Raw genomic sequence first — 19,782 nt, forward strand, 5'->3', positions numbered from 1 at the left:
AAGAATCTGCCTGCCAATGCATGAGACGCAAGAGACGTTTGATCCCTGGGTCGGGGAGACCCCCTCGAAAAAGAAATGGCAAGCCACTCCAGTATTCCTGCCTGGGAAATCCCGTGGACAGAGGAGCCTGGCTGGCTACGGTCCGTGGGGTCGCAAAGCGTCAGACACGACTGAACACGCACAGACACAGTATGGAGGAAGGAGCCATGATGGCCAGAGTGCCTAGGGACCCCAAAAGTCATACTGTGGGCCTGCCTTTGGAGAGGGCTGTGTGGCTGAGACATAAAGCTCCGGAGTAGGATCACCCCCCGGTGAGGAGGTGCAGTGTCTCTCTCTGCTTGTCTCAGCATGGCTGGGGATGTGGGGTTCCTGGGTCAGGTGTCCGGAGCAGTCTTGCCCAGAAAGGAAGGCTCTAGCCAGAGAACCAGCACCATCTCACCCTCTAGAAACAAGAGGAGCCCCGCTGAGCAGAAGCTCTGCCCCTGCTGCACAGGCAGGGTGCCCTGGTCAGCCAGGCCCGCTCAGTGCAGGAGAGGCCCACTGGACACTCAGTACGCCAGGCCACACCGGGCCCCGCGGGCAAGGCCCTGCTCTGCTGACAGCATATGGGCTATACTTTCTAAGAGGAAAAACACTCAGCTTTAGAGGCAGTATATTCCTAATCTAATAAGGAAGTCTAGGTCCTCTCAGCCACATCAACGACCTTAAAATTTACAGTCAAGCTGGTGAGCTCAGTCATCCTGGAATTCATGTCAAAGGTAGAAATAATATTTTTGTTCTAAAAGAAGAAATGGAGGGGCTTCCCTGGTGGTCCAGTGATGAAGACTGTGCTTCCAATTTGGGGGTGGGGGGGTGGCGGGTGTGTTCCGATCCTGGTCAGGGAACTAAAATCCCATATGCTATATAGCAACATGCCCAAAACAAATAAAATAAAATTCTCAAATGCTGCCTTCATTAAGAAGAAGAAGAAATGGAGAGATGCAGGACAGCTTAATCCCACGAGGTACGCTGCTGCGTGCGTGCTCAGTCGTGTCTGACTCTTTGTGACCCCATGGACTGTAGCCCACCAGGCTCCTCTGTCCATGGGATTTTCCAGGCCAGAATACTGGAGCGGGGTGCCATTTCCTTCTCCAGGGGATTTTCCCGACCCAAGGAGCAAAGCCACGTCTCTTGCGTCTCCTGCATTGGCAGGCAGATTCTTTACCGCTAGCACCACCTGGGAAGCCCCAATCGCATAAGGTACCTTCAACTCAGTTACTGAATCCCCGAGGTCCCCACCAGCAGTGCTGGGACCCGTGCATAAAGGTGTGGCGAGGATCTTGGAGACTAGGTGCAGAGCGAATAAGGCACTCCAGCAGCAAGCAAACAGCGCACCTTGTCAACGTGAGGCACTACCGACGCCTCCACAACCATCCCTCTCCAAGAGGATCCTGTCTGCTCAGACACTGGTGTCAAACTGCCTCTGTGGGAAGGCCCCTTTCTACCACAGTGCTGTCCTAGCCACACAAGCTCCAGGCAGCCCTACCCAGCCACTGACGCAGGACACCAGCACTTACGGTGTCCCCTCCCAGGCCCGGCCTCTTGTGGGCGTGTTCTGCCCTCCTGGGATCAGGAACACCAACCCAGGTGTGCCTGTCTCCCCAACAGCAAGAGCTTGCGTTTCCAAGAGCTCTCCATTTCTACACTGATTCGCTTCCAGAAAATGCGGCTGCGGCTGGCTCCTTCTTCATCTCCTGGAAAAGCCTGTCTGTTCGGGATGGCCCCGGCCACCTCCAGCTAGACCTGAGATAAAGAAGACCTTCTGGGGGCTGCTGTGCCTGTCTGTCCCACTCTTCCGTCAGCTTTCATCAGGCTGCTCTTTGGAACGAGTGATGTCTCTGAGCTTGGAGGGGTGGAGGAGGGGCTCCTGCATCTAATGAGGCCCCGGGCCTGTGTGGCATCGCCACGTTAGCTCAACACGGCTCTCCAGGGTGATCTGACAAGCGTAACCTTTAGAAGCATCTGCAGCAAGCCATCTGGCGTTGATTTTTCAGCTATACCCTCTGAGGATTCACCAGTGCTGCCAAGTCAAAGTAATTCTTTTCTGGACACAGCAGCTGCTAAAGTGGGTCACCTTGCATTTCAATTGCATTTCTACTGCCGGAGAACAGCCTGGTGAGAGGGAACCTACTTTAAGGTTAGTGGCTGGGGTTGTCGTGTGCTGTTGATGGGATTTGGGGAAGAGGAAGTGTCCTAAGGTACATTTACATCATCTGGTCTGCTTTGCAGATTTTTGTTGTTATTGTTCAGTTGCTCAGTCATGTCTGACTCTTTGTGACCCCTTGGACTGCAGCACTCCAGGCCTCCCTGTCCTCCACCATCTCCCGGAGCTTGCTCAAACTTATATTCATTGAGTCAGTGAAGCCATCCAACCATCTCATCCTCTGTCACCCTCTTCTCCTCCTGCCTTCAATCTTTCCCAGCATCAGGGTCTTTTCTAATGAATCTGCTCTTCGCATCAGGCGGCCAAGTTATTGGAGCTTTAGCTTCACCATCAGTCCTTCCAATGAATATTCAGGGTTGATTTCCTTTAAGATTGACTGGTTTGATCTCCTTGCAGTCCAAGGGACTCTCAAGAGTCTTGCCTGTTTTGCAGCTACCCAACTCAACCTCAGTACCTAAAGAAAGTGGAACAGGAGGGCTCCATGGAAGTCTAAGGCTCTGGGCCACGTACACATGCAGAGAACAGTCAGGATGCTTCAAAGGAGGCACTCCCACTCCTAACTAGTGTCCTCCAGCCAGAGGAAACAAGACACAAAATACAGAGATAAAAGGGGAGCTGGTTGGGTACCTCTTGCCAGGATTTAGGGTCTCCTGAGTCCCTCTCCTAGAGGTCACAGTAACACTGAACCCAGAGGCGAGCTGCAGCCCTCTGCTCTTGCTGAAGTTATCTCAAAGGTGCCAGGAAGGTCCTCAGCCTTTAATAAGCCGGCTCAGCATCCCCGTCAAAGAGCATGGAGTCCAGTTCTACTGAGGATCCTTGCTCCCTCTAGTACCCACTGCGCCAAAGAAGCCACAGGCCTGGTCAGCAGCAGATGGTCCTGCTGGGGCCTGAGGTAGTTGGACCTGGGCTGGCAGCCTCACTGCAGGTCAGGTGCACCCGCCAACTCCACCTGTAAGTGATTCTTTGGGGCGCGCCATACACAGAACAGGCACAGAGATGGGGATGGGATGTCACACAAGGGGTAGCTACCTGTGTGGAGTGCTGAACATCCTTGAACTTGTTCTTTTCTCATCTCTTCATCCTTGACGAGCTCAGCCTCCCTCATGGCCCCAGCACTGTGAGATCGGGATGATGCCTACATCTGCAGTCTGACCTCTGTCCTCCTCCTCAGCTCCTGTATCCAACTGCCTGATAAGCATCTCCAGTGGGTGTTCCGTGGGCAGCCCCTCCCAAGCCTAACCCTGCGCCGAGGGTTCACCGAACCTCCAGACACCAAGTCAGAACGCTGGGCTCCATCCTGGATGCACCCCCTTCTCATGCTCCCCTAATCCAGTTGATTCCATGATTCGGTCAGAGGTAACACTTATAGGGTACTCACTACATGCCAGGGGTTGTTCTAAACACTTTATATGAGCTCATAGAACCCTCACAACAACCCTGTAAGACAGGCTCTGGTATAATTCCCATTGTGCAGAGGAGCAAACCGAGGCACAGGGGCTTCCCCAAGAGCACACAGCTAGGAAGTGGCAGAGCCAGAACTCAGCGGTCTGCTTCCAGAGTCTTAACCACTTCTCTGCTGCCTCATTAAGCCTGTTGCTCTGGCTCTGGGCAACCTCGCATCTCCTCCCTCTATCCCCATCACCGCAGTCCCCCTAGTCCCCCAGATCCAACCGTCCCTGCAGCCAGAGCAGCTTTACTGGGATGTAAAGGTGATGGTGCTATCCAGCTGCCTGAAATCCTTTGGTGGCCCCTATCTATTACAGGAGGCTTCCAAATTGTCCATCAGTCCTGGAGCCTCCATGACTGGCCTCCACTGGGCTTTCTGGCCCAACTCCTGAGAACACTGCCTCTGCTCGGTTTCTGCCCAGGGGTGCTCACTCCTGCCTCCCTCATCTGCCCAGTAAATATCTATGTTTCCTTCAAACTCCAACTTAGAAGCCACCTCCTCCGAGCCTCCCCTTCCTTTCCAGGTGGAGTTACAGTAGACTTCCAGCCCTACACACACGCCTTTCCTCTCCTACACCACAGTCCACAGAACTGTACTGACCCGTCTGCTGGTCTTTCTCCCTGGAGACTGTGACACCTCCGTCTCCCCAGGGAAGCTCGGGTTATGTTCCCTAACATGCCATCAGTAGGCTCTCAGTGAAGGTGTACTGACTGACTAAAAGAATGAAAGCGATGCCTGACACGGGAAAAGCTCCCACACGGACCAAAATGGAGGAGTGAGCGGCGGCATTTTGGCTGGATCCCATCTCTTCTCCTGCCGTAGCCCATACCGGCCGGCCTGGCCCGGGCCCCACTCACCGGCTGCACAGGGCAAGGGCGGGCACGATGTCGTGGCTGGCACGGACGGGCCGGGTCCTGGCTTTCATGCGGGCTCTCTGCAGCAGATGCTTGGCTTCTTCATGCCTGGGGCTCAGCACGGGCTCCAGCTTGGGACCGAAGGTCCTACAGGGTGGCACACGGGCCAGAGCGGGTGGGGGGAGGGATTAGAAGAAAATAACACGGATTAGGAGGGCTTTAACAGTGTCGAGCGTGGCTGTGCCAGAAACAGCCCCGCATGGAAGCCTTCCTTGGCCAGCTCCCACACGGAGGGCACAAGCCTGGGGCCTGGGGCCAGGGGCCTGGCCCTGGGCGACTCTGGAGGGGACTGGCCCACCCTGGACAGCTGCTCAGAGAGCAGAGGCAGAGACCCCAGGAGGATCTAGAAAAGGGTAGGGGAGTCTCCAGATAACTCCATTGTTCCTTCCCTGGGTAGACAGCAGGAGTTATCTGGGAGGAGGGGAAGGAAAGGGCCCAGGGCTGCTGGGCTGGGCCTGTGCCCAGCCAGATGGTCTCTACTCGTGTCACCTCCCTCTCTCCTTCTGTCTCTCGGCACCCACACACACCCACTCAAGCTCACAGCGCACCGTCCTGAGCTCTCACCGCAGACACAAGGCATCAGGGCCCTGCCCATCACCACTCTGCTCCTCTGAAAGAATGACATTTTTATAAGTCCCGGTGTTTTCTTGCCTCAGTTCCAATCCTAACCCAACAGACATCAGGTCAGGGCCGAGAGGAATTAAGCTGGACCCACACCAAGTCAGCAAATGGCTCACTCCTCATCATAACGAGGGTCTTCTTCCAGCAGCGCTCACCACCTCCCAGTTGCGCTGCCTCCCTGGCTAGTCCAGAGCTGCTGAAAATGACAGCAGCCTTTTTTCAAAGCCATCTCCCGGTGACACAGTGGCAGGTCGCAGGGATAATAGCCGCCCCACAGCCTCCCGCTGACCGGAGGGCCCTCTCCGCAGCCAGGCTGGCCCGGGGGGCAGGTGCGTTCTCTGCCTGACAGATGAGGGTGTTCCTGAGCAGAGAGGAACATGTGGCGTGTCGCTCAAGGTTGAACATCAAGTGAAGCGAAGCAGACGACAGCCAGCTCCACTGCCTCCAGCATCCTTGCTGCATCCTCCGGCTCCTCCCCGTCCCGGGTCCCAGAGCCGGCAGAGCCGGCGTGTGGCTGCAGCCAGACACACTCTTTGATGAGATGTCTGCACCGCTCGCAGCTGCCCTTGTCCTTCTGCGCTGTCACATACGCTGGGCTGTCCTCACCAGGGAGGGTCCGCAGAAGGAGGACTTGGGAGGCTAGAGGCTCAGGCCAGCCTGCATCTCAGTCTGCAGCCTGCCAAATCGCGTGCCTTCCCCAGCCCATATGTCACCTGGAGAAAGGGGCCTCGTCTTGACAGGAGGGATGGTACCAAGTCGTTTCCTAGGTGACGGACGATAGAGATGTGAGTGGAAAATGGCCCAACCCTGAGGCCTCCTTGGGACAACCTTGGACGAGTGCTAGGCAGTCTATGATTTTTTTCTTTCTTTCTTTCTTTTTATTTTCCTATTATTTGCATCTAATCCTGCTTTGGGGCCAAGATAAAAACTAAGAGCTGCCAGAATAAAGGCACCACCTGTGCCTATGGACCCTGGCAGGGCCCAGGCACGGTTCTGGAACCAGGAGGGCTTCCAGGAGAGAATGAGAGTGAGCTCTCAAGGCCTGCTGCCCTGTGAGGCGAGGCGGCGCACCGCCTCCAACGCACCGCTGAGAGCAGCTGTGCTCCCTGGGGCTCCGGCTCTGCCAGCAGAGATAATGAGGTTACCAGCCCTGAGAAACGCCTCTGCAGCCATGGGCCTCTGGCTGCCAGCCCGCGCACTCAGAGCCTTCCGGTGACAGCTGTGGCCGCCCTGCTGTCGGAGGGCATTTGTCACAAGACCTGGTGGGCAGGCAGGAGGGCTCCAGGCAGCTGGCCAGATGCTGTCAGGAACGCCTCGCCCCAGGTTTTGAAGCCATTTTCCAGCCTTGCTGTTTTTTCTTTCTGTTCCCTCTACTTGGAGCTGTTATTTATTTATTTATTTTTTCCCTTTTCATCAGCTGCCCTGCTTTGGTTTCTGGCAGACAAAGCTGGTTTCTCCACTGATTAGAAAAGCAGGGTTTTTGGAGGCGCCTGGAGGCATCCGTGCAGGAACAACTGAGCAGGGAGGAGTGAGGCAGCCACCTTCACAGACGGCGGCCAAGGTCAGGAGGGTAGCCGGCTCTTGGCCATGGTGCGCTCTGGAGGGGGCAGGCCCTGTCAGCCCTGTGACGGGAAAGCGGTCTTTCTCCCCCGTGGCAGGGGGCAAGCAGGTGCAGCTACACGAACCTGTCCTAGTCTCACACCCACCCCCACTTCACTGCATTGTCCTGGTCCACCCAAGGGCCGCCAACCCTGCCAGGCAGACGGGTTCAGACTCCGCTATCTGAGGGAGACTCTCCACTTTCATGTGACCACAGCCCTGGAGCCAACTCCTTCCCATCATGACTGCAGCCCAGGGTCCCCACTCCCATGGTCCCTCTGCAGATTTCCTGGCAGGGCTGGGGCAGTCCCTGTGTGGCTCGGCAAAGACTTTCCACCTGAGCACAGACAGCTGTTGTCACTGCCGTGAGAGCTTGCACACCTAGGGCTTGTGAGCTCATTGGGTGGGGCACAGGGTTAAAGAGGCTGAATGCTTCCCCCGGGCCTCAGTTTCCCTGTCTGTAAATAGCTGGAGTCGTACAGAGAGAATCCACGTTGCTACCCCATGAACCTGCGTCTTTGGCCAGGTAGTCTGCAGTACCACAAGGCCGGTGGGGAACCTTGAGGTCCTCTCCTAGGGGGCTCACCCCATAGATGCTTGGCCCTCAAGAAGCAGCAACACCTAAAAGAGCTAACTGTGGGGGACAACAGGAGTATCCTGGCCCTTCCAACCACAGCGTCCTAAGCTGCCCCCCAGGACAAAGAGCAGCAGGAAAGCCCCTCCCACTCTGGTCTCTCCATCTAAGCCCTGCTTCCTGGTAGAGAGACCAGCTGAGCCCTGCCTGCAGCTCCCCTCCCAGCCAGGCACAGCCAGCTCAAGATCTCCAGTCAGGACAACCACCATTTCCTCCCAGTCAGGGAGGTCAGGGAGACAGAGCAGCCTCCTTCTGCAGCCACCATAATCCTGGATTAAAATAATAAGCTCCAGCCAGTCTGGCTTTAACCCTTTCATCCCAGGAACATGAATTAGGGAAACAATTTGGGATGGAAAGGGATCTGACATTTCCCGGAGTCCAGGATACAGCAAGGAGAAGGAACATCTATAGTGACCAGAACACATATTCACCTTTCTGCCCAGCAATTGCACCATTTTTGTATATTAGAGAGCTTTCAGATGACCAAGAATAGAGTGCTCCTGCTGTCACACTGTGTGCAGCTCCCTGACTGAGGGGAACATTGGGCTTGGAACCTATTCTGGACCATGTGTTCCATGAGGGCAGGGGCCTGTGGGTTCACTGCCAAAGACGCCTTCTTCCCAGGGCTGCAGGACATGGACAGAACAGACCCTAGAACGAAGGTTAGAAGTGTGGTTCTCGAACAGCCTGTTGTTGTTCAGTCACCAAGTTCTGTCTAACTCTTTGCAACCCCATGGACTACAGCACGCCAGGCTTCTTTGTCCCGCACTATCTCCCAGAGTCTCCCCAAGTTCATGTCCACTGGGACAGCCTGCCCAGCTTCTCATCCTGGGCTGCCACATACTAGCTGTGTCACCCTGGCAGATTACTTAGGGGTTAAGGTTCGGCTTCCTCCTCCCCTAAAAAACGGCTCAGTTGTTAAGTGAGACCGATCTCCTCAGAAGAGCTGAGCACAGAGCCGGACACTTGATGAGATTCAATCAATACCAGCATTTATTATCATCACTGCTTTTATTATCTGCATCATTATTTTGTTCCTCTCACCCCCTTGCTGAGTGAAGGATGGAATCCCTGAACGTGAACTAAGATCACCTGCCAAAGAGATCCCCTGTCATCTTGGGGATGTCACACAAAGGCACGTTCAGAAGTGACAGACTATCTTGAAGCTAGAGAGGGCTTGGTGGGTTTTGTTCTAGACCTTTGGAGCCCTGTACAGGGCTCAACAGAAAAGGCAATTTCCATCAAACAGGGAGCTGCTACCCAGAAAATAAATGGGCACTTCTCTCAAAATAGAAGGAGGAGCGGCATCCTTAAGAATGGCACATATCCAGAGAAAACTATAATTTGAAAAAATACGTGCACTCCTATGTTCATTGCAACACTATTTACAACAGCCAAGACATGGAAGCAGCCCACACATCCACCGACAGAGGAACAGAAAAAGAAGATGGAGTACATATATACAATGGAATACTACTCAGACACAAAAAAGAATGAAATCATGGAATACTACTCAGACACAAAAAAGAATGAAATCATGCCATCTGCAGCAACATGGATGGACCTAGAGATTATCATACTAAGTGAGGTAAGTCAGAAAGAATAAAACAAATACCGTATGATATAACTTACATGTGAAGTCTAAAATATGATACAAATGAACCTATCTACAAAACAGAAACAGAGTTACAGACACAGAGATCAGACATGTGGTTTGTAAAAGAGGAGGTGGGGTGGGAGAGGGAAAGATTGGGAGTTTGGGATTAGCAGATGCCAACAATTGTATATAGAAAGGATAAACAACAGGTCCTACTGTATAGCAAAGGGAACTACATTCAATATCCTATGATAAACTATAATGAAAGAGAAAATGAAAAAGCATATACATATATGTATAACAATCACTCTGCTGTACATGAGAAAGCAACACAACACCGTAAATCAACTATACTTCAATAAAATAAAACAAATAAATAAAAAAGGATGGCTGCTGTGGGATACATCTCATTGAACACCTTTGAAAAGATGTGTGTGGAGGCATGCAGAGCTTCCCCAGGTCATCGACTCCTTACTGGGAGAGCAAAGCGGTTCTGTCCTTGCCTTCTTGAAGAAGGAAAAGGAGAACAAATTCCCGTGGGCTGTCCCCTTGGTCAGCACTGCATGTGTGAAGGCAGGTGACCGAGACACCTGCAGGCAGGGGGACAGTGGCCTGTTCCACTCTGAAGGCCATGGAGGAAGGCTTCCTCTTGAATTGCAGCCCACGTCCTCACAGATGAATGATCTTGAGCAAATTAACTTTCCTGAGCACCTCTATTCATAAAGATTGGTACCACAATGAGATTTCCATGTGTGGGGTGTATGAGTGTGACAGTGACATGGAGGAAAGTTGCAGGCGACACTCGCTGTGAGGGAGGGCTTGAAGGGTTAGCATCCTTCCTTCTCCATGGGGACTCAGAACCCTAGATGCTTCAGAAGCGTGTTTGTAGTTGAAAACACTGGTGAGTGGCTAAATGTAATTTTTTTCTTTTTAGTTTTTGTCTTTGCAGGTTTGAGAGTGGCAAGGGGTTTCCTCGAGCTCTCCTTCGTGTCTGTATATCTGAGTCAGTGGGCAGGATAGGGAATGACGGGGGGCAGTATGCAGGACGGGCAGGGACTCAGCTGGTCTTTGTTACACCTTGAACCTGGGGGTACCCTCAGGTATACCTGCAGCCCTGCAATTCCTGGGGAGGAGCAGGAGAGCTGCTTCTCTCACGCCCAGGACTCTCTCCTGCCACACCACACCCTCCCTGGTGGGAGGACTCCGTCTCCTGGCAGTGCTGGGACATTGCCGTGCACTGTGGCCTGGAACCCAGGCAGCCTGGTAAGGGGGTTTGCAGATCATTCTGGCTCCCCAGCCAGGTTCTGGACTTTCTGGGTCCCTAGACTCAGAGGGTCATGAGGAATCCGGGAGGTGAGCATGAGACCCCCAGGAGTTGCAGGGCTGCAGGTATTCCTGAGGACACACCTAGGAAAGGGTGTAACGAAGACTAGCTGACCCCCTGCCCATCTTGTGTACATCCGGCCATTCCCTATCCTGCCCACCGACTCAGGGGTGTGTGTGTGTGTGTGTGTGTGTGTGTGTGTATGTTAGTTGCTCAGTCATGTCTGACTTTTTGTGACCCCATGGACTCCTCTGTCCATGGGATTCTCCAGGCAAGAATGCTGGAGTAGGTAGTCATTCCCTTCTCCAGGGAAACTTCCTGCTCCAGGAATTGAGCCGGGTCTCCCACATTGCAGGCAGATTGTTTACCATCTGAGCCACCAGGGAAGCCCACTGGCTCTGATACACAGACACAAAGAAAAACTAGAGGAAACCCCTTGCCACTCCCAATCTTATCAAGAGGAGAGAGACAGAAAATGTCTCTCCATTTCCTCCTACCTTACCTAAAATCTAAAGTGCAAGGCTCTCCAAAAATGGCCTTAGCCCACACTCCCACCCTGTGTCTTGATAGTATATTCCATGCAATCCACTGCATACTTCTCCCATGCATGTCTGCAGGTCTTACCCATCTGGAATGTCCTCTCCTGGCTCCATCCAGATCCTATCAAGCCCACAGGGGCATCCACCTCTGGGTGAGACCTCAGTTACACTCATACACACGTGCTTCTGGCAAATGTGTTCTGAGTGCCTGTTCCGTGCTGACACTTGGCAGGTCCTAGGTCCCAGAGTAAATAGCATGGTCTTTGCCCCTCAAAGAGCTCTAGGGGGAAGATCCACCAGCAACAGCCAAAGTTGGTGTAGGCAGAGTGGGCAGTGAGGGTAAAGTGGGAATTCCTTCTGAAATTACACACGGTGTAATGCTAGGTAATAAATTAAGTTTTAAAAGCCCAGGGTTTTCTCACAGTTGTGGGCCTGACCACTTGAGCCACAGCCCAGGCCTCTGAAATTCTTGAGGGTTCCCTGTCTGCCCCTCCTGTAAATTGTAGCCTGCAGACAGCTTTGGGGCAGGGAGTTTTGACTGCTAGCCGTCTCCATGGAGGCCTGAAAATCGGAACCCAACAACATCTGTTCCTTCTTTTCTTGTGATGAGGTATACACACTGAGACGGGGCTCCCTCCTCTGAGCCTCCGTTTCTGTATCTAGAAATGGCACAACTCCACCAAAGGGATAAGGGAAATCAACAACCCAGGAAGTCCTCTGTGCTTCCTTCATCATCACAGCACAAATTAAACAACCCCGGAGACCCTCTCCCCTCCATTGACCCCACAGCAGAGCAGAGGTTAAAGACCCTGCAGACACACTTCAGGGTCTGTCCCTCCGCCCCCCAAAGATGACACACATGGGAGGCCGAGATTTGAAGCAGAGCAAGCCTGGGTCCCATAGCACTGCCTCCCCAACAAGCTTGCCAAGGCAGGCCCCGGGCCTCGGGGGCCTCCCTGGTGCCTGCAGCAGCCCAAGGCTGAGTGCTTTTTTGTAAAGAGTTGACTCCCTTCTGGTGTAGGGCCTGGGGTGAGGATCACACTGACTGCAGCTGCTTCTTTGGTTTTATAAACTTTTTGCACAAGCAGGGTTCATCTGGGGTCCTAAGGCAATGTATAATCCTGCTGTGTCCTCCCAGAGCCTCAAGACACTGGACAGACTGAGCGAGTCCTGGTCGTTTTACAGACAGCGGGAGGGGACACCACAGTCTGCTAAGAACGGATAAGGGCTGAGCCCCCAAGCAGAGCGCCCTTCAATTCCCTCCTCCTTCCATCTCTTGACGAGTCCAGTGCTCATACACGGCTATAAGCGAGGTCATCACTGACAGTACTGACCCCCACTGGGCCTCCCTGAAGTGCTTTTGCCGTGTTGTTCAGTCATTCAGTTGTGTTCGACTCTTTGCGACCCCATGGGCTGCAGCACGCCAGACTTCCCTGTCCTTCATCAACTCCAGGAGTTTGCTCAAATTCATGTCCATTGAGTCAGTGATGCCATCCAACCATCTCATCCTCTGTCATCCTGAAGTGCTTACCCCTTACCTTATCTTCTCCCCACAAATCAAAACCCCATTTCCCAAATCATGTCAATGGCGACTTAAGAGAGAAACAAGCTTAGCCCATGGAGACTGCCACCTACCTTTCTTGGTCTATACTTGAGAATACCAGGCTGGGGGAGGGGGCCAAGGACACCCAGATCCCTAACCCAAGGCATGACCTGTGGGGACAGCTTGTAGCAGCGCAGCATAATGGTTAGAGAACAGCCCTTGGTGCCAAGCAGTTTTGACTGTAAACCCTGACTCCAACACTTAATAGCTTTATCACCAGGCAAGTCGCTTAGCCTCTGCCCAGAGAGGTCTCTGTCAGTGAAATGGGAAGAGTTAATACATTGTTATTAGGATAATGTCAGGATGTGGTACAGCACAAGGGCTGGAACTGAGTGTCAGCATGGTCTTCTGGAAGGAAGGACCACCAGGTGGTTCCTGTCCTCTGGGATGGAGTCTCCTTTTGTCCCTCAGTAGAAGGGACAACATTTGGTCCTGGGACATTTCTGGTGTTCCCTTGGCATCTTGGGGGTCTCGCCTCCACAGCTGACTCTCCTTGTGACCACCTGCAATGAGCTGGGCCAACCCTCCCAGCCAAACGGGGTCTGCTGTCTTGGCCTCTGATGTTTCACCATCATTTCAGGGCTTCTTGTCTTACCACCATGCAGAACAATAACAACTGAGGACATAAATACATGCTGGGTTAACCTGGTCATTACTGACCAGATTAACAATCAATCATCAACCTGGTGATCATTTGGCTTTAACACTGAACTGCACTGATGCTAAACTTGACTGAGTGTGAAACCAGATGTTTTATACCTCAAACGCTGAGAAGTTGTAAGGGGCTCACTGCCAGAGAACGTCCTGACTGATGTGCTGGCCCTTTCAGGACGGCCATCAAGATGGTGGCCGTGGTCTCAGAGTCTACACCGTCCAGGGTCCTCAGCCCCTCCATGCAGACACTAAGGCCCTGGACCCCAGGAGTACAGGGCAGAGGGAAGCGTGCCTTGTTTCAAAGGTCTTTCAGGAAGCTCAGATATAGAGAAGGAGCAGCAATAAAACTGTCCTGCTTAGGGGAGAGATAGAACCTGCAAGGTCTCAGGGACCGCTTTAGTATCTGCCCAGGAGACTCAGTAATAGAGCCAAATGAGGAACCCTGTCCCAAGGGGCCTCTGGACATGGCTGAACTTTCTTCCATCCATGAAGTAGGTGTGTTTTCTGGCCCTTCAGCCTAGGTGTCTACTCAGCAAGGTGTAAATCACCAATAAAGGACCATGGGACACTGTGAATGACCTTCTAAACAAGCCAGAGGACAGTTTTCCCCAGGCCAACTCTGTGCCTGGATATACGCTGGGCACCCACCTCATTCCACACATAAACACATATGAGATCATCATACAATATACATATGCACACACCTCCACAGCCTACACCTAGACACACATACCTTGTGTGTGTGTTTAGTCACTAAGTTGTGTCATTTAGTGACTTAGTCGTGACACTTTGCGACGCCCTGGACTGTAGCTCACCTGGCTCCTCTGTCCATGGGATTCCCCAGGCAAGAATACAGGAACGGGTTGCCATTTCCTTCTCCAGGGGATCTTTCCAACCCAGGGATCGAACCCACATCTTCTGCATTGCAGACAGATTCTTTACCGCTGAGCCACTGTAAACTGCAGACCCTAACCTGCTGCAAACAGTCTGGTAGGTGAAACAATAGTCCAGAAATTCCTACCCTGAGCATTCTACACAAACGCCATCTCCTTGCAGGACTGGGGGAAAGCCCCTCCTGACCCCCAATGGTTGAGGTTCTTGTCCTTTCAGATGGTGTTTTAATTACCTAGTATCCAACATGCAAGTCAGGAGCTTCAGCTTCTTTCCATAGTGACCTCTGGACAACCCCCCGTGGACATCTTGCAGTTGAGCCTTCCTCCCACCCAGGGAAGACAGAGTGGGAGCAGAGGGGAGCGGGGAGACGTGTAGCTGCAGAAGAGGAGGCCCCACCTCCTAGAAGAGGCACAAGGTATGTCTGCCCGGGCAGGTTGTCTCCTTTATGGCTCCCCAGGAAGGATGAATGGACAGGGCAGGGGACAGGGTGTCACTGAGGACCACAGTCACACGCCTCCACACAGTGGCTGGGCTAGGTGCAGAAGTGAAGAGAGGCTGAACGTGGTGGCCAGGGAGGCGGGAAGAGACCCCTAGAAGAAGTGGGGGGGGGCAGCTACAATTCCAAATCGTAAATAATGAGGGATGAAGGAGCCAGACAGCCCCCTTCTCCACCAGGCTCTCAGCCAAAGTCAGTGAAGTGGCCTGTGGCTGAGCAGAGATTGAATCTCCTGAACCTGGGCAGCCCGCAATGTGTGAAAGCAGAACCGGGGGTCCACATATTCAGGAGGGGAGGTCAAAGCAAGTGGAATTTAGCAGGCAGGGAATTTGCAGAAGTGACATTACTGACCTTTGCCCTCAGCAGAAACCACAAGACCCTCAGGAGGGTGACGTCACTGCACCGAAGGGGGAAACGGGGCTGCTCCCAAGTCCTGAGCCCTCGCTCGGCTTCACGTGCCAGGTGTGCAGTGAAGACAGAGGATGAGGCTAAGCCCTGGGCAACCACCAGTGGCTCCACAGATGGCCCCACTGCCCTCCCAGAAGATACTCCTCTTGCCACCTGGTCATAAGACAGCCCCACGGCCACCCTCCCCTCCACCCCAGGTGCCCAGCTTTCCTCAGACATCGATGGAGGGGCTGGAGCAAAGTCAGGGAGGTTGAGGGAGATGAAGACATTTACACCAGCCAGCACACCCCTTGACTGGGAAAGGAACTGTCGGAGTAAAAGCCTTGCATTCACATGCTTTCCCCAAGGATTTTCACATCCATTGAGTAAAGTCTGGGAGTTGGTGATGGACAGGGAGGCCTGGTGTGCTGCAGTCCATAGGGTCGCAAAGGGTCGGACATGACTCAGCGACTGAACTGAACTGAACTGTTCTTGCGTTCAGTCCACAACAGTCTGAAAAGTATATGACACAAGTATTATTTGGCCCACTTGAAGGATAAAGCGACAGAGGCCCGGGCAGGGAAATGAGCCCCAAGTCGCAGAGCAGGTGGCTTGGAGTGCTGCTCGCACCGTGCTCTGTACCCTGCAGTTTTGCACCGGGAGCAGGGGCACCACCTGGGCATCAGGGGGTGATGAGTGCCTCCTAGGAGGTCTCCGGGAGGATCCATGGCTGCCTGCGGGGTGAAGCTGCTTGTCTCCTCCCCTTTTCTGGGTCTCCTCCTCTCCTACCGCGGAGTAAATGAAGGGACAGGGACAACTGCCAGGAGAGACGCAGAGAAGATGTGTGCCCTCAGCGCTTACCTGCTATGGTCCGAGTCCTGAAGGGAGATGCCTGAGTCCCAGTCCACGTCCCCAGCTAGTCGCTCTAGGACCCAGAGCAGAAGCAGAAATTAGGGCAGAGCCAGGAACTGGGCTCTCAGCTGCCACTTAGTGAGCACAAGCACTGAGGAGAAAGTTTTCTCCAGCAGCCATTTACTCCCCCAGGTAATTCCAATCCCTGCAGGAGGAGGCTCAGCCTGTCACAGTGACTGCTGGTGGGCACTATCGTGAGCTGAGGGCCCACGGGGGTCTTCTTGAGCATTGGGTGAGGGGGAAGGAAGAGCAAGAGTCATCTCTAAGGCCTGAACACTTGCAGCAGTGCGACCACCTGAGCTCAGCCCGCCGGCCTGGAGGCTGGGTCTCTCTGTGGGGAGGGGCTCCTACCCGAGAACAATGAAGTCCACCGCGGGGTGAGGACGTGTCATTGTCAAAAAGCCACTGTCAAAAGAACCACAGGGAAGAAACTGTGGAGGCTTCCGTGTGGTCTGGGACAGGGCTCTCCAACCTCTGGGATCTAATGCCTGATGATCAGAGGTGGAGCTGATGTGGTAATAACAGAAATAAAGTGCTCAATAAACATCATGCACTTGAATCATCCTGAAACCATCCCCACCAGTCTATGGAAAAATTGTCTTCCATGCAACCGGTCCCTGGTGCCAAAAGTCGGGGACTGCTGGTCTGGGAGGTTTGGGGGAGCCCTTAGCAGATGGGGCTGGCTGTGTGGTGATACAGAACCTGTGTCAAAGCCCAGACTAAGAGGACAACCTAGGAATCTGGTGATAAACAGCTCTGCTCTTCCAGTTTCCCACCCCTCCCCTCTGAGGTAACCCCCATCTCCCTTTCCTTCTCCTGGACTCCTCCCCCCCAACCACCACCCCCCAGACCCAGAGAGCAGCCTTACCTGGCACAGCTCTATCCCAGCATGAAGTCCAGCCTGGGACTCCCACCTTGGAGGGGCCCTGCCCCCCAACACTTAACATCTCCTGCAGCAGAAGGCGGTTCCTTGCCACGCGGTCAGACAGGGACAAGGTGCTGCCCATGGCCCCCAGGTCCCCGGTTTTCCAAGGCTCCCCGAGCAGGGCTGGCCTGGGGATGAAGTCCTCCTCGGAGGTTGGAGAGAAGCTGTCTGGGTCTCCCGGGGCGACGAGACCATCCTGCCGGGGGTGTGACCTTCCTTTCCGCAGGGTGAGCACATGGGTGGTTTTGCTACAAGGACCAGAGCCCCTGGGCCGGCCGGAAGTGACCCTGTAGACGGGGGTCTCTTGCAGAGAGCTGGGCCCCGGCGGCAGAGCTCTGTCGTGTTCAGGCCGTGTCCACACAGCCTCTGGAGGCCAGGGGCTCCTCCTGTTCCCGCACTCGAGTCCAGGGGCAGGTGACCTGGGTGGCCCGGGGTCCCCGTTCCTGGCGGGCTCCTCCTCGGGGACGCTGCGGTCCAGCCGCCTGTCATTCGGGTTTTGCGCATGATAAGCCACCAGAGCCTCGGGTGGGGAAGGCCCCTCTGATGGAGGCTGGGTCCCACCCACCTTGACTCGTCTGCACTTGGGTTTCTTGAGGGCCAGCTGCTCGTGGGAAGTGAGGCCGGGGCCTGCCCCCTGTTTGCCCGCTGTCATCCTCTCCTTCAAGGCCCTCACCTTGGACTCCAGCACAGAGGGGCCCTGGAGCTGTATCCCCCGTGCTCCGGGAGGCTGGGGAGCCATCGGGCTGGGTGTTCCGTCTTCTCGAGGGCAGGGTCTCGGGAGGCGTCCATTCTCTGGCTGTGGCTCGGGGCCACTTCTCTCCACAGCTGAGGTCACCTCCATGGAGCTGGCCGTTCTGCTCCCCATTTGGGGTTCTCTGGAGAAGAAAACAGACAGAGCTCCTTAGACCCACTACCTGGCCAGCTCCCACAACCTCCTGGGTCTCCACAGTGCCTTGGTATAGAGCCCTGTCTGGAGGAAGACAACTTGGGGTCAGATCAGGGGGTACCCCTAGACAATGTGAAAGCCCCTTGGGGAGCACGAGTCTTTGGATGGTACAAACAAGTCATTGCTGAGTTTTCTCTTCCAAGTCGGAGTAGTATTCTTATTTTTCTATCCCCATTTTACAGGTGGGGACAGTGAAGCGTCAAGCAACAGCTAATCTTCTGCCCAGTGTGGACCAGAGGGAAAATGGGGGTTGGATTCCCAGTCCCTGACTTCGTGTTTTGCTAACAGGTGTCAGGCCTCAAAGAGGATGGCAATTTCTGCTCATGCCCACAAGTTCTTCCCTTTCCAAAGGGAACCAATGCAGAGGATGAGCTTCAGGAAGATACCACCCAGGATCTGACCCGCTGGTGGAAGGTGTTCCCCCTCCCTGTGCTCAAACCGCAGGCCTGAGCAGAGCTGTGCCCACAGGGCGGCCAGGATCAGGCACCAAGGCCTTTCAGCGTCTGCTCAGTGCTGGGTAGGCCTAAAGGTACTTTCAAACACTCTCTCTCAAATTCTTACGCCATTCTGCCCTAACAGGGTTATGACCCTCATTTTTACAGACAGAGAGACGGAGGCACAGAGCCATTAGGAGACACCAAAGCTGAGGGAGGCCCGGCTAGGAACGCAAAGCTTCTCCTCCCAAGGTCAGGGCTCTTCCAAAGCACCCAGTGACCAGGACCCCAACTCCCCTTAGTCCTATAGGAATATTGGTCTAGACAGGTGACCTGCCCAGACGACCCACTCCTTGGTGGCATGCTTGATGTCAGTGTTTTCACAGGGAATAAAAGTGAGCACTAGATATTACTCGCCAACCAGTTCTGTGCACACATACAAACCACTATGCCTTAATATTTATCCTGCTCTCTGAGAACATACCCCTTCTACACCATACATCTAGGAATGTCCCACTGCATGCATAAAAATCCATATTTACATAAATTACAAACTAGGGGTTAATTATTCACCTAATACTGACTAAAGATTCACTACAGAATTCTCTTAAATGCCAAGCCCCTCTATAGTCATTTATTACAACTCAGTTTTTAATACATTTCATGAATACACATATTCCATAAAGCAAAATACATACACAGGGTCTGTATGTTACGTCAGTTTTAAGCCTGTAACGTTTAAGGCCTGTCTTGGAGATCAGTCTCTCTACCGTTCATCTAGAATTGACCGACTTGTCGTCACAGCCCAGCCACCAAGTCCTCTCTTCTAAGGTTCGATCCAGGAAGCAGGGGATTTGAAGGGTATGGGAGCAATTTCAGTCACATTGCAAGAACTTTCAGGTAAAGTCTGGAAGAGTATTCCAGAGGTCACCCTTCCCTAGAGACCTGTTGGGATGGATGAGACTTTCCTCGGGGGAACAGTAGGTACCGACTTGTGCGGCTCGGGGCCGCTGAAGTCTAGGGCCGAGCGCTGTGCTCATCTAACCCCAACCCCGAGATGCTGAAATAAAGATGGTCGTGACGGGCAGGCCTCCCCTGCAACCCTTCCTTCTCGCTCCCTCGGTCCCGCCACCCCCGGCCCGGCCGGGGCCTCGCCTCCTCCGTACTCACTGAAGGCTGCCGCCGGCAGGTCTGGCCGCCGCCTCCATCCCCTCCATCCCTGGGGGACCGGGCCCTCCTCTCGCCCCCTCTCCCTCCCGGGCCAGCGGCGGGGAGCAGGGCGCGCGGGCTCCGGCCCGGGGCTTGGGGAGTGCGGCCCGCAGGCCTCGGCTCCCGGGGCGCGCCCGGCTCGGCTCCGGGCTCCGCGGGCCGGCCCTGGGTCCGGGTGGGGTCGGAACCGGGCAGCCGCCCCGCGGGCCGCGGCCTCCCTCCAGGTCCGGGGAGGGGACGCGGGGTCGGACGGGGAGGGCGCGGGAGGGCAGGAAGCGGCATGGGCGGCTAGCTCATGGCTCGGCCACGGAGGGGGTGAGAGGCCAAGCCCGGCGCCTCCCCCGGCCGGGACGGGAAGAGGGAGCGGGAGAGCAGAAAGGAGGCGCGGCGGAAGGGGCTGGAGGAGCGGCCCTCGCTCGCACCCCGCCCCGCCGCCCCGCGCGC

The 19,782-nt window shown here is 54.5% G+C and overlaps 1 protein-coding gene across 2 annotated transcripts in view; it reads right to left on the minus strand.

The window, feature by feature from the left end:
• The window catches only part of KIAA1614 (KIAA1614 ortholog), a 41,978-nt gene extending 22,632 nt beyond the window's left edge, over window positions 1-19,346 (minus strand). For both annotated transcript variants that reach the window (XM_081485830.1, XM_081485829.1), the window contains exons 1-4: window positions 19,300-19,346; window positions 16,693-17,624; window positions 15,774-15,837; window positions 4,508-4,651 (exon numbers count right to left, since the gene is read on the minus strand). In XM_081485830.1, coding sequence (XP_081341956.1) covers window positions 4,508-4,651; window positions 15,774-15,837; window positions 16,693-17,624; window positions 19,300-19,346 — 1,187 coding nt within the window. The remainder of the gene's footprint in view (window positions 1-4,507; window positions 4,652-15,773; window positions 15,838-16,692; window positions 17,625-19,299) is intronic.
• Between the last annotated feature and the right edge of the window lie 436 nt (window positions 19,347-19,782).

Source organism: Giraffa tippelskirchi, chromosome 5 (genome assembly GCF_054371585.1).
Source record: "Giraffa tippelskirchi isolate mGirTip1 chromosome 5, T2T-mGirTip1v1.2.pri, whole genome shotgun sequence".
Classification (NCBI taxonomy): domain Eukaryota; kingdom Metazoa; phylum Chordata; class Mammalia; order Artiodactyla; family Giraffidae; genus Giraffa; species Giraffa tippelskirchi.